Genomic DNA, 12,804 nt, shown 5'->3' with positions numbered 1-12,804 from the left:
ACTGCAGAAGAGTGTGTACTGATTTTTTTTTTTTCTTTTTTCTGACCGAGCATTAGAATTAGCTTTAGTGCTTTCCTGATATGCCCAAAGTTGAATTAGCAGCATTTATCTTGGCCCATTGTATAGCAGCAACCTTTTGATAGTGTCAGGTTCCTTTGTTCTCTAGTTGTTGTCAATCTGACATTTCCTTCTGTCATCGACAATATGTATTTTAGTGTCGTTATAGATACTAATCTACGTCCAAATGCCTAGATTTATAAAGGATAATCCTACTCCTAGAAGGTAATCATGCAGGAACACCTTCTGTGATTTTTTTCTTTTTTTTTTATATTATTATTCTACTTTTATTGAAAACTGTATTATAATAAAGTAAAAGAAGATGGGGAAAATAGAAGCCTTGGGAGGCTTTTGCCAAGCTGGGAGGTCATCAATGATATGATATTATATATGTATTGATCTTGAATCAAGAGCTTTGAGGAGCTACAATGCAATTTAGAGCAAGTAATGACATTCCTGCCATTATAGTCTGTTATTCTTTCTTTCTTTCTTTCTTTATTATTATTATTCCTTAAATTTGATTGGGAACATCTATTTGGATTATGTTATGTGATCTGATTCTTTGGTCATTAAGATCAACGATGAAATTTCTTTTCTCTTTAGTGGTGCAGGATTAAAACTCCAGAGATAAAGCACTTAAAAAGAACAAGGAAAATTGGAGTATTCTTCAGTCTATTTCTCAAAAGGAAAACAAAATGAAAGAAGTAGTAGATTTATATGCACACTTGAAAAAGAATATTTGTTCAAGGTACTTGTACCATTGTACAAGGTAGTTCCTTGGTTAAGGACCTCAAAACTGTAGGGTTGGTAATAAAAACATAAGAATTGGATTAGTTCCGGTTTACAGACTTAGTAGGTCGGGACTGCCATTTCAATGTGTTGATGAGTTCATTTCTGTATGCAGCAGGCTGTTCTCCAAACTGCAAAATTCATGACTGTAAATAGTGTGTAAGTTAGCATGCCCTGGGTACAATTCGCAGCAGAGGGCAAGGGTACCACAGGAGCTATTCTCTCATTCTCCAGAAGAGCTTTTCTTAGAACACTTCTGTACCACAGAATCTATATCTGCTTTTTCTGTAGCTCGGGGCTGTATCAAGTGCGGAGTTAACCTGTTCAAAAAGTAATGTTTTAGTACTGAGAGAGGTCTCTTTTTGCTTTAGTAACAGGGGCTTGATACTTGTCAAAATACAGGCATAAAAGCAAAAGCAGAGAATTGTATTTAAACTGGAATAAAGCAGGCTATATAAAAATATTTTATGTTCAGAATCAACCTTGAAATTACTGCAGTGTTAAGGTATGCAAATTCTATGAGGCTGTCACAGTTGGAGTGCAGACTTGAAACATGCTTGACTCATAGGGGGGTCACTTATACAATTTACCCGATCCATTTGTGATTGAACTGAATGTATTGAGAGCTTCCATTTTTAACATTGAAGGTAAATAAGTGATCTCTGCAAGTCTAAATGTATGTAGTTGTATTAGGAGATGCAGATGGAGTTGTGAGTAAAATGTTGGATGTAACATTTAGAGACAAGTCTACCATTCCATGTTCTGCAACTGGCTTTAGTGAAGAGCTATTTCTAGCTGAAGTCCTTCCTTTGACTTTTGCTTACTTAGGTATTTCCACTTGACGATGAACTGACTGGCACTTGATGCAAGCACTTGTGACGTGTTGTCTGAGCCAAAATCACTTGTCCTTTCTCTCTTGTGCACTCTGTGCAGGTTTCCACTGCCTATGCATAAACTAACAAGAGTTTGTAGATGCCTATTACAGCTAGACAATGACAACTGACATCCTGTGAATACTATACTACTTCCTAAATCACTTTCTGTAAATTTTTTATTCTTCTAAAAAGAAAAGAAAAACCAGTACTTGATTGGGAGTGGGGAAGAAGGATAGTTTCCTACAAAGTGCAGTTTAATGGCTGTACAGACAGATTCTTGACTTCTACCATATCAGTATGCATCTAGACAATACATCCTTATTAACAGAGGTATTTTTAGTATTTTGGAGACTTGTGTAATCGCAGTTTGCATTGTCTCTCGTTGATAGGATGCACGTCATAACTCTGACCAGCAATGGTTGTGTCATTGCCAAATGTTTGTAGGCCACTAAATGAATTGAAATTAGTTAGTGGAGAGAGTGTATAGATCTATGCGAGGCAAGCACTGGAGGCAAAATATATTAAAAATGTGAAGTTGTTAATTGGAAGTTGTATGTAGCTGGGTACTCCCAAATTTGTCCTGCCATCATGTTTTTTTTTTAGATTGTGGAAATTTCTTAAACCAATAAATCCTGTTTCAAGTAGAAGTAGTTATGCAGGATGGGAAACTGTCTATATCTTACAAATAGTGTGTAAGTAGCTGTTTTAATTTAATGCTTGCTGCATGATTGCCAGGGTTAATTTCAACAAGAAGAAATGAAGTCTATAACAATTTCAACTGGAATCTCTTAGAATTATATTATGGATAAAACAAATAGTATCTGGTGGATGTTTGTGCTTTCCTTTTGACATTACTTTCACAGAATTGAGGTCAGTAATTTTCTTTGGGAATCCTGTAGGGCAATATAAAATGGTATAAGTATGCTTGCAAAGCAAAGGTTAAAAAAAATGAAAACAAAAATCCAAAACTTCTCATCCTTCTGGAAATTTAGAAGAGAAGGGTAACCAAAGGTAGGATTAGAAAAGCGCAGCTCATCTTCTCACCATCTTTATTATTGCCAAACAGGTGTGTTGTTTCAAGTTATCATAAAGTACAGTGAACTATGGGGTACTAAAGATGTACTCAACATAGAATTGATGATATGTAAGGGATAGTTACTATTTGTGCCATCTTATTACACTGAGAAAACAACTGAATGTGAGCAGAATAGCCTATGCTGGTCACCAGTGGAGGAGTTTGTGTTGGCAATGCTAAAAGTTTGGGAGTTTTTGCAGTTCAAATAAAAAAATCAATTTGTGAATGTTTGTTTTGTAGCTTCTTGTTCAGTCTTTCTCTTTCTTGATGGTATTTTTCTTTGATATTAAGGCTTTCCTGAAAAGACTGGAAGCAGTGAAACCAACAGCTGGTATGAGGCGTTCTGAACAATTGATGGACTATCAGCGCCAGATGAGTTACCTAAGTTCTTCGCCATCTGTAAGAAGAGGAAAATCTGCTTTCAGCCAGCTTAGTCCTTCGAGTAAGTACTTTGAAGTTGCAGATTCTTGCATATCTTTGCATGTGTTTATCTTTTTATAATTCAGAATTGTGAAGCACTTACTACTAAGAATAGCAAACAAGTTCCTTTCTCTGTCTTCCTTAGCTTGATCATTTATCACATGGAAATCATTAAAGGAATTTTTTTTAATCATACCAAAAGTGTGATGACTGTATGAATTGTTTACTTACCATCCTAAATTTCTAATAAATTATCTTGTTAATCATCTTTTCCAAGAAGGTAAAAAAATCCCTGTTGTAAACGAATATTTCTCATTTTGCCAGTACCCTTTATTGAAAGGAGAAGAGAAGGAAACAAAAAAACCAACACAAAAACGCCAAAGAAGGTTCAAATTGTCATTCAGAAAATGTAAAACTACTGATAGTAGCCTTGTTTCTCTTAGAAATTATGCATGTAATGTTTGGAAGTAGATTGTGTGTCCCCATAGATCCATACATGTCAGGTTGAAGAACCACAGTGCTATGGCATAGGCTTGAATTCTTTGTCCTGCCCATTTACAAACAACTCATAACATTTTGGGTTTGTATTCAACTTACTGTGATTTGGTTTTTTTCTGGAAACTATGGTAATGAGGGTTGCAGTACTAACATAGCACGAAGTTTTCTGTTGTACCGAGCATAAGCACTTTCACTCTTTTTTGTGTGTGTGTGTGTGTGTGTTAACAGGAGGCACTTCAAGAGCATCCACTATACCAAGTACAATGAGCCAGAGGAATGAAAAACCTGTGTCTGATTCAGCAAGTGCAGCATTACAGAGACCTAAACCCACTAATGTTCGTGCTGCTTGGTTATAAGTGCATTCTTTGCCTCGCATTCTGAGATGATCCTCAGATTTCTATTTTTAGTGCTTTTGGAAATTCTATGTGCAAAAATATTTTCTGCATTGTTCAGTGATTAAAATGCATTGCATATGATATAATTGCTTATTAAATGGTTTTAAGTGAACACTTCCACTTCAGTCAGTGTTTTTTTCCATGACAGGAAGAACACATGAAACAGAAGGAGGTATTTAAACAGACGTGTTAAATAGAAATTGCTAAGTATTATTTTATTTTCAAATCGTAAGTGGAATTTGTATCCATAACATGGAAGGACAGAACTGCTGCACTAAAGAAAATCTTTAAAATAATAGTATTTAAAAATATTGCATTAAACTTCTAAGCATATGCTTAATTCCTGGATAGTCCTTGTTTTTCATCCTGGCTTTAGGTAAGCCTTCTGAACTTCGTGGCTCATGTTCTTATGACTGAAAGAATCTTCTTTTTACAGCAGCATGAAGGGGTGAAAAGCAGATTGTGTATTCCTGCATGGTTAACTAGAATACTGAGGCTGCAGAAGATGATATTTTGCCACTTTTGTACTCCAGGTGTTGAACATTTGTTTTGTACTCAAGGCTGTGTCTCCTCCAGATTTAAAAGAGTTTTGGAATTATATCAGGACTTTTGTGTAGGAAAGAAGCATCTGCTGCTATTTGAACAAGAGTAAAGACTGAAGTGAACAACAGTTTCAGATTCACTCTGAACAAGAGTAAGTTTTAGTGACTTCTCAAGCTAGACAATACTAAGCAAGGGAAATATTTCATGGCCCTGCTTTTGCAGATCCTTGCCCTTCTCGGTGGGAAGATATAAACTTGAGCTACAGGAAACTTGAATGTCTGGTTTTGAGAGTGACTTAACTAACAGTAGAAAACAGAAAATGTTGTTATGCTTCTTAACCTGTTTTTTAATGTCATGTTCATACCAAATATTTGTAGTAGTGTCAGATAAGCTTCAGTAGCAACATCCGTTTACAAGGGGAGCAAAATTTAATGGAATTGGTCAAATAGTAGGTGGTATGATTTATTTCTATACATAAAGGCAAACTTTCAGTGAGATTATTTTGTAGGACTGTAGTCTTATGAAGAGCATAAATTGTGATGCCACTATCCATGGATATTGTTGGAACCCTGCTTGCTTCCCCAGCTTATTCCCAGGAGAGATACAGGAAATATCTTTCTATTATGCATAAAGGAAAAAAAAAAGCTGTATTCAGTAGTGCTGGATCTTAGCCCTGTGAAAAGGAAAGTTTATTATTCTTCGCTTGTGCTTGCATGAGGGCTTAGGCTTTCAGGTATTCTGCATTGTAACAAACTTATTTGGTCCTGCGTGATAGTTTGGCAGAGCTTCTGCACCTGGTGACCTGCGGATTAAATTTAGCTGTTTGACAATATTTGAACATTTAACTTTAAGCAGCATTGTGGCAAACAGATTTTTATTGCAATTATTATTCATTGGTAGAGACTGTAAGGGTTGTTTTGCATAGTGCTGCTGTATTTATTTGTACTATTGTGCTAATTAAAATTATTCACTATTTAAAGATTTTTGTCCTTGAATGTGAATACCAGGGCCACAGTTTAAATACTTTCAAATGTTCATATGATAATTTTTTTTTCTGTGAAGGAGTTCACGAAATGGATTACTTTTAATTGCTTCATCTTATTTTATCAAACTTTGGTATGAAAGACTGTCAATTTTCTATGTCATTTTTGTAAATAATCAGAAATAAAATATTTAACATGAATTGTGACTGCTGTGGCTTCTTTCAGAATTTTATAATTGGTATTAAAGTGCAAAGGAAGTCATGGGAGAAGTGTTTTGTACTATGTGTAGTGGAAGAAAACTCAAAAAGCAGTTTATTCATCAATACACTTTACCTGTTAGTGTCTTTGGTGCGGGGTTTTTAAAATAAGCCTTATTGACAGGTCTTCATTAACTTAGATAATCTCATCAAGATTTTTGTAACAAAAAATCCTGTTTCTAATAGACTTGTTTTCTCTCTTTTTTGTAAACTGCCAATTTTTTTTTCCTTTTTCTTTTTTTTTTTTTTTTTAATCCGCAGAAGATCTCTTTGAAAGAAAAGTGCAGGCTGTTTTGCTTCCTCAAAGTGAACTGCCACACTAGTTTGACACACGGTTTCAGGTAGGAAGCAGCCTCCCTGCTGAAGTGACAGGATTGCCAGTTTGGGTGACAGCACTGGTGTATTGATCTCACTAATGTGAGAAATGGCCTGTGATGCCCCTGTCAAGTTTTTGCTCTGGAAGCATCTCTGCCTCATTGTGGGCTCTGTTTCTTCCAGAATAGGGTTCTGCTGTGTGGTCTTTCTACAATACTGATGGTCTTAAAGAAGGCCCTAGCTCAGATGACTTAAGTATATGAGAAGAACAGGGAGCAATGATATATCCCTGCCTGGGTAGGTGACATGTGAAGGGTATTTTCCCAAGCAGACCACTGAATCCTTTAGAACTCAGTTTTAATCCCAGCGAACCTAAAAGATTCAAGCTAATCTGGATGAATCACACAAGGCCATTCCTCATATGGAATATATAGGCTTTCCCATGTGCCAGAGCCTGTCTTCTATCAGAATGCTTGCAGTCTTTACTGAGGATCCTGAGGCATCTCTGCTGTCATCCTGCCACTCAGATGAGAGTTTGTGTGATTGTCCTAAATCAAATGGCTGGATGGATTTATGTGTCTTCCGTGATGTATGTAGACTTTACATTGGACTGTATGTTCCTGATTTTCATCTAATGAGTTCCAGGATTAAGCCCCTGGAAAAAGTCTGAGACACTTCCTTCTAACAGGTCACCGATAACATTTTTTATCCCAGTCTTTTTCCTTGTTCTCCATGGTCAATAGACAAAAATAACCTTTTGCCTTCCCAACCTGGGTAGCTCATTGTGTCATCTGGTAGGTGAGAGCTTGTGCTTTTCCCTGGAGCACAGTCTGCACATCAGTGTGGTGGAGATGAGGGCAGTGAGGTCACTTACATCAAGCTGCCTACCTGTGCAGTCATGATATGCAGGCAATGATGAATATTTTCACTGTGATACATCAACAAGAAAAGGGAGGGGGGGGGAAGGTTCCTTCTGTGTCAAAGTGGTTTATCTTATGAGCCAGGTACACTGAGCATCAGGTGCAGTCTTTGTGGTGGTTCCATGCTGAAAGTCTTGAGCAAAGTAGTGGATGAACCGTGTCATTACCACCTGATGAATGAGAAACACAGAAATAAGAACTGCATTTGGAGCCATCTTCCAGGACTGAAATTATGTTGAGGTCATACTGTTTCAGGTATCGGCAGGGATTGCTAATGCTTGTGATACGGGTCTGGTTTGTCCTCAGGATGCATGGTTCTCATACCTTGGTCAAGAAAGCTGCTCTATCTCCTGGTAACTCTCCTCCTGGCCAAGATGAGACAGGATTAGCAACACTGATCCTTTTGGCTGTCACTTCTGGTTCCAGGACTGCTGGTGTTATTCACTGTGGAGTCTGAAATTGCTGTTCATGATTTTTGTTCCAGGCTCTGATTGTGTACAGAAATCATGGATCTCTCCACTGTCTTTATGGTCAGAGCTTGGAACAAAAATGACAGATCTGGCTTCTCTCCACACAGTGGCTCTTAGGACTAGAACATGCTATTGAGAGATTTTGCTAGTTTAAAGTGAGAGGGGCTTCACAAGGGGAACACAGGTGGCTGAGATTTGCCACCTGGGGCATGGTGCTGCTTTCCCTGACGTCCTAGGCTGGCTAGTGGTACTCTCCACCTCCAGCTGAGATTATCCAGTAATGGTAACTGTGGCATCCCTGCAGATGGAGTGTTCTTCTGTTTTTTTAACAACTTTGCAAGGGTTTTTTCCTTCTGCTGTGCTTCTATCCGTGTCTTAAACTCTTCCGTACAGCTTTTAAAGAACTGACGGCTGCTCCTTCCATGGTGAGTGGAGGTTATCACCTTCAGAAAGGTAGGGAAGGTTCAATCTGGTGTCATAGATTCTCCCCCTCCTGCTCTCTGCCATAGGCTTTGCTCTTTAGAGACATGTTTCTCTTTCAGACCCATCTGAATTTCCTAACTTCATCTCATCCAAAAGATCAGTGTACCTCAGTTCCCTCCCCAGATAGTGTCCTTTTAGAGCTGGATAGTACAGTGCATGCTGGATGGTAGGTGGGCTTTGTCTTTCTGTATTAGTAGGATGTATTACCAGGCTATTCAGGGCAGGTTTCCCAGTGTTGGGAATAATGGCTTTGACACAGGTTTTTGCCTGCATAGTTTGTGACTAACTTTTGCAAAGGTGCAAAAGGATTGGGGCAGTGGTATCAATCGTCTGTGACAAGTGAGGTTTCATCTGACTGGAGTTCAAGTAGCAATTAGAGACTATCTGCCAAGTCTTCTGTTTTCCAGCTTTGCAGAGCTGATTGATAGGTGGATTTTAGGTTACACTTTCAGCAAGTGTTATGCTGAGTGCTGCAGACTCAGTGCAGAGCTACTTTCAGGTGAATGGTTATTTCAGTAAGTTTTGAACTCTGACTCCAAGTCTCTCTATGGAGAGTACTACAGAAATAAGGAGCTGGTTACCTTAAGTGTTTTCCATATGTATTGTCTCTTCCCACAGTGGAATTTTCCTGCAATGATACACCTCACTCTCCTTTTTAACAGCCTTTACTACCCCTTTGTCTTTTGCCCTTTTTTTTTTTCCTGGAATATAGTAACTTACTTCATTTATGCTCCTCTGAAGTTTCTTTTGCTTCCTCTTAATTCTCTTACTGCTCATTCACACAGACGCTTCCCCCCAAGGTTTGGTACATCTGTGTTATTACAATGTCATTGTCTCTGGTATCTTTGTGGCCAACTCTTCCCTGAAACATTCAAATGCCATACGCAACCTTGTCAGTGAAGTAAATGTGAAATGAATAGTTCCAGTGTGTTAGCAGGCTTCTCATAAGGAACCATTAGGAATGTGTGGAGGAAGGAGAAAGGAAGAAAAAGGGCAGAAGCAGGCAGGTAAAACTAAGATTACTGCAACAGGCACTTTGAAAAACAGTAGAAGGATTTTCTTCATAAACTTATGGTTCAATAGGTTGCAACCCTGGTTATTTACTACTGGGAAGAAAACAGACAAGGTATCTAGAAAAGCAAGTGTTAAAGATAGTGACCATGAAAGAAGGGAGACAAATGATCAGGCCAGGCTGAAAGAGACACTATCTTTGTGAGACAAAAATAATTAAATTTAGGTAATTTTAAAATAGGCTGTCATTTTTAGACTAATTTTTTCCCAAATGCTTCAGTTCTTCATGTAGATAGGTGTTGCTTCCAAATACTGTCCTAGTAGCTTGCACCTGCTGTCAGGGAGACAGAACTGATAGTCTTATCTGTAGCAGACACACACAGCCCATCATGCTAAGTGATAGAGAGCTAGGACTACCTGCATCTGACAAATTAATTTCAAATCTAGGAAGGGGATAACTGGAAGCCATATATATGAGGCAGTAAAAGATGCAGCTGAAATAAAAGCTTATTTGAGTATTACTTGCTTAGTCTCACCACTTTTCCTAGGTAGGTATATAGCAAACATCTGATTATATGTAGTCTAACTGAACCACTGAAATGGATACAACTCACTTTCCCTCCTTTGCCTAATTAGAGAGCCTGTTCTTCAGTGAGTTCATGACCATGCAGCATATAAGGTTTAAAAACCTCTGTATTAAGCATGTTCTGATCTCACTGGTAATTAAAAACTCAATTTGTTAATAATGTAGTTGGAAGTACAGTTATTAAAAGAACTTAGAAGTATTCCATTCCAGAATACTTTTTCAAGTAAAATAAGCAACAATGACTTCACTATCAAATGGAGACACGCTTACATCAAAGTTAAGGGTAATATAAATGAATTATCAAAGAAGCTAACAATATATGGTCATTTAGCTGCAAGACAACTGGCTGCACTACCCTCAAGCTGAATTCACTTAGTTTTGCTATTGTAGAATTATCAAGAACCATTCCACCTACCTAAAGCTCTGTTGAAAAAACTTTCAAGAGGCTTAGCAGTACCAGACAATCATTAATAGTGTGCTGATTAGCCCATCACCTTAAAGGACATGTACTTGTCATGTGTTTAGTGTACTGAAAACAGGAAAAAGTTCATTAATATATTAATTTATTTCATGATTTCAGTTTTAGTTCAATTGAACATCAGAGCAGCCAACTTTTTGCTTTGTGAAGATACAGGGAATTTTTGAAACGCTATTTCCATATTTTACAAAGTATGTTTGAAAAATCAGATTATGGTTTCAACCATATGATTGTATAATTTGTCAGTGAAAAGGCTGCAGTTAGGAACTCAGCCTGGTGCTTTACTATAGTTTATATTTTCAGACATGCTTTTCACTTAGTACCATATTAAAAAAATACAGCTTTAGAAGAAAACATGATTTTAATTCATGTTAAGTGTCATGACACTGTTGGGTAGCTAGAGACATCACTTAGTACAGTAGGTATTTCTGAAGACATTCTCTTAAGAGTTCACTATATTAGATTTTAAACTAGGTATAGACCACCTAAGTCTTGTCTCTAGACAAAATGTATTACCTGAAATTTGAAGTATAATATATACACAGGTTCCAATACAAATGTTGGAGAAATTTTCATACAAAATGTAACTGTGATGTAGTGGACAATTTTTAAATTAATGCATCCTCATCTCAACCAGATATGTTACTTACAAATTTTATTCTGTTTCCCTAGGAAATATTTTGTTGTCCATTACATCACAACAGCATATTTTTTTAAAAAAGTTGATTGAGAACAATTGAACTACATTATGATGTTAAGTTTTAGACATATTTCTTGATTTCATCATAAAGTACTAATACAAAAGCTCCGCCCATGCCTCTCAACACATTTGACCAGGCACCTTTGAAGAACGCTTTGGATCCTTCATCTTTAGCTATCTTCTTCCAGCAGTCAATTGTGCCCTTGTACATAATATCAGCTGTGGAAACAGACATAAAGGTCACAAGGCTTGAAGTTATACAGCAAGTCTGTTTAAACTTTCATATATTTAAACCAACAAGGAATAAGCAAAATATAGCCAAGAATTGAAAATTAAGTAATCAATTCATGAAAAGTAATTTTAGTTCTCAGTGTCTTAAGTGAACATGACAGAAATAACCAGCAATGTGTTTCCCATGGCTTTTTTTTTTTTTGAAGGATTCCAGTAAGGTCATTAGTTTTCCATTAAGACAAAAAAAATACACTGCATCTCCCATCACACCTTGATGAAGAGATACTTTCTGCTGCTAGAACACCATAGGAGCACTTATTCTTACCTCCTTTTCGGCCAGACTGCATCATCATCCTACGTCGCACAGTATCAAAAGGGTAAGAAACCAACCCCGCTACTGCAGTGACAGTCTGGGCAATCATCCAGCTCACTACGATATGCACATTCTTTGGATCAGGCAACATACCTGTCATCAAGAACAAATGATGAGAGTCAGTACAGAGGGAAAGGGCTGTGGGAAAAATGGCTGTGGAAGGAACAATCACCCACCAACCCCATGAGTCAATCAGGTAAACTCAAGCTTTCAACTTCTCCCTTCATCCACATTTGACTATTAACAGGTACTATGAGTGAAACAAGTTTATGGGACTCTTGGATTTTGGGATCTAAGCCCTCTTCATGCTTCCTGACTGAAAGGTTTCTCCTGCAGAACTGTCCCAGGCTTGTGTCATGAGCTGCAATGAGTAACAAGCTACCATAGAAGCCCATCTGTCTTAAGACAGAGAAAGAAACTGGAAAGTGTCCAAAAAAACTCTGCAAACCCAAGGCACCTGATCAGAGCAGCAAGTTGAGGGAGGCAGGAATGCACTTCAAGAACACCTGTGTGTTTCTTAGCACTAGCACCCTGAACTGGTGCTGAGCCAAGCCCTGCTTGTCCTCGTACCACCAAATGCCCTAGGGTGCCTTTACTGGATGGACCTTCCCTTGCAGTCACTCCTCCATGCACTTCTTACCCTTGGCCGTGTCGTAAACCCCAAAATAGGCTGCTCTGTAGATGATGATGCCCTGGACAGACACACTGAAGCCTTGGTACAGGCCCCTCAAGCCATCAGACTTGAAGATCTTGATGATGCAGTCGCCCAGCCCAGTGAACTCCCTCTCGCTGACTCCTTTGCCCACATCAGCCGCCAGCCGGGTCCTGGCGAAATCCAGCGGGTAGACGAAGCAGAGGGAGGTGGCTCCCGCAGCACCCCCGGACGCCAGGTTCCCCGCGAAGTAGCGCCAGAACTGCTTGTGCCTGTCCACTCCCCCCAGGAAGATCTGCTTGTACTTGTCCTTGAAGGCGAAGTTGAGGGCCTGGGTGGGGAAGTACCGGATGACATTGGCCAGGTTGCCTCTCCAGAAGGAGATGATGCCTTGCTCCTTGGGGATGCGGACTATGCAGTCGATGATGCCCTTGTACTGCTTCTCCGCCGTGATCTGTTTGCTGGCATGCTGGACCTGCACGGCGGAAAAGGAGGAGGGGTGGGAGGGTAGAGAGAGGGACGCTGCAGGGGTGACCCCGCACGGCGGCCCGCTGAAGGGCAGGGACGGGGCCTGCCCCGGCTGCCGCTGCCCCGAGGCGGTGCTGAAGGGCCCGGGCAGCTCCCGCGTAACCGGAGCCGGCCGAGCTCCTTCCCATATTTAGTCACGACGGCCGGCGCCCGCCGCGCCGGCAC

General features: G+C 39.2%; 2 protein-coding genes across 2 annotated transcripts in view; one reads left to right on the top strand and one right to left on the bottom strand.

Annotated features, from left to right (window-relative positions):
- The window catches only part of CFAP97 (cilia and flagella associated protein 97), a 34,806-nt gene extending 30,418 nt beyond the window's left edge, over positions 1–4,388 (top strand). The window contains exons 5-6 of the mRNA XM_010570009.1: positions 3,088–3,238; positions 3,943–4,388. Of these exons, the coding sequence (XP_010568311.1) occupies positions 3,088–3,238; positions 3,943–4,070 (279 nt within the window). The 3' untranslated portion in view covers positions 4,071–4,388. The remainder of the gene's footprint in view (positions 1–3,087; positions 3,239–3,942) is intronic.
- A 5,835-nt stretch (positions 4,389–10,223) lies between these two features.
- The window catches only part of SLC25A4 (solute carrier family 25 (mitochondrial carrier; adenine nucleotide translocator), member 4), a 2,881-nt gene continuing 300 nt past the window's right edge, over positions 10,224–12,804 (bottom strand). The window contains exons 2-4 of the mRNA XM_010570008.1: positions 12,100–12,586; positions 11,412–11,552; positions 10,224–11,074 (exon numbers count right to left, since the gene is read on the bottom strand). Of these exons, the coding sequence (XP_010568310.1) occupies positions 10,917–11,074; positions 11,412–11,552; positions 12,100–12,586 (786 nt within the window). The 3' untranslated portion in view covers positions 10,224–10,916. The remainder of the gene's footprint in view (positions 11,075–11,411; positions 11,553–12,099; positions 12,587–12,804) is intronic.

This window comes from Haliaeetus leucocephalus, unplaced genomic scaffold (assembly GCF_000737465.1).
Source record: "Haliaeetus leucocephalus isolate CR32 unplaced genomic scaffold, Haliaeetus_leucocephalus-4.0 Scaffold284, whole genome shotgun sequence".
In the NCBI taxonomy this organism is placed as follows: Eukaryota; Metazoa; Chordata; class Aves; order Accipitriformes; family Accipitridae; genus Haliaeetus; species Haliaeetus leucocephalus.
The sequence above is the reverse complement of the archived record's forward strand: the minus strand, read 5'-3'. Positions and strand labels throughout refer to the sequence as shown.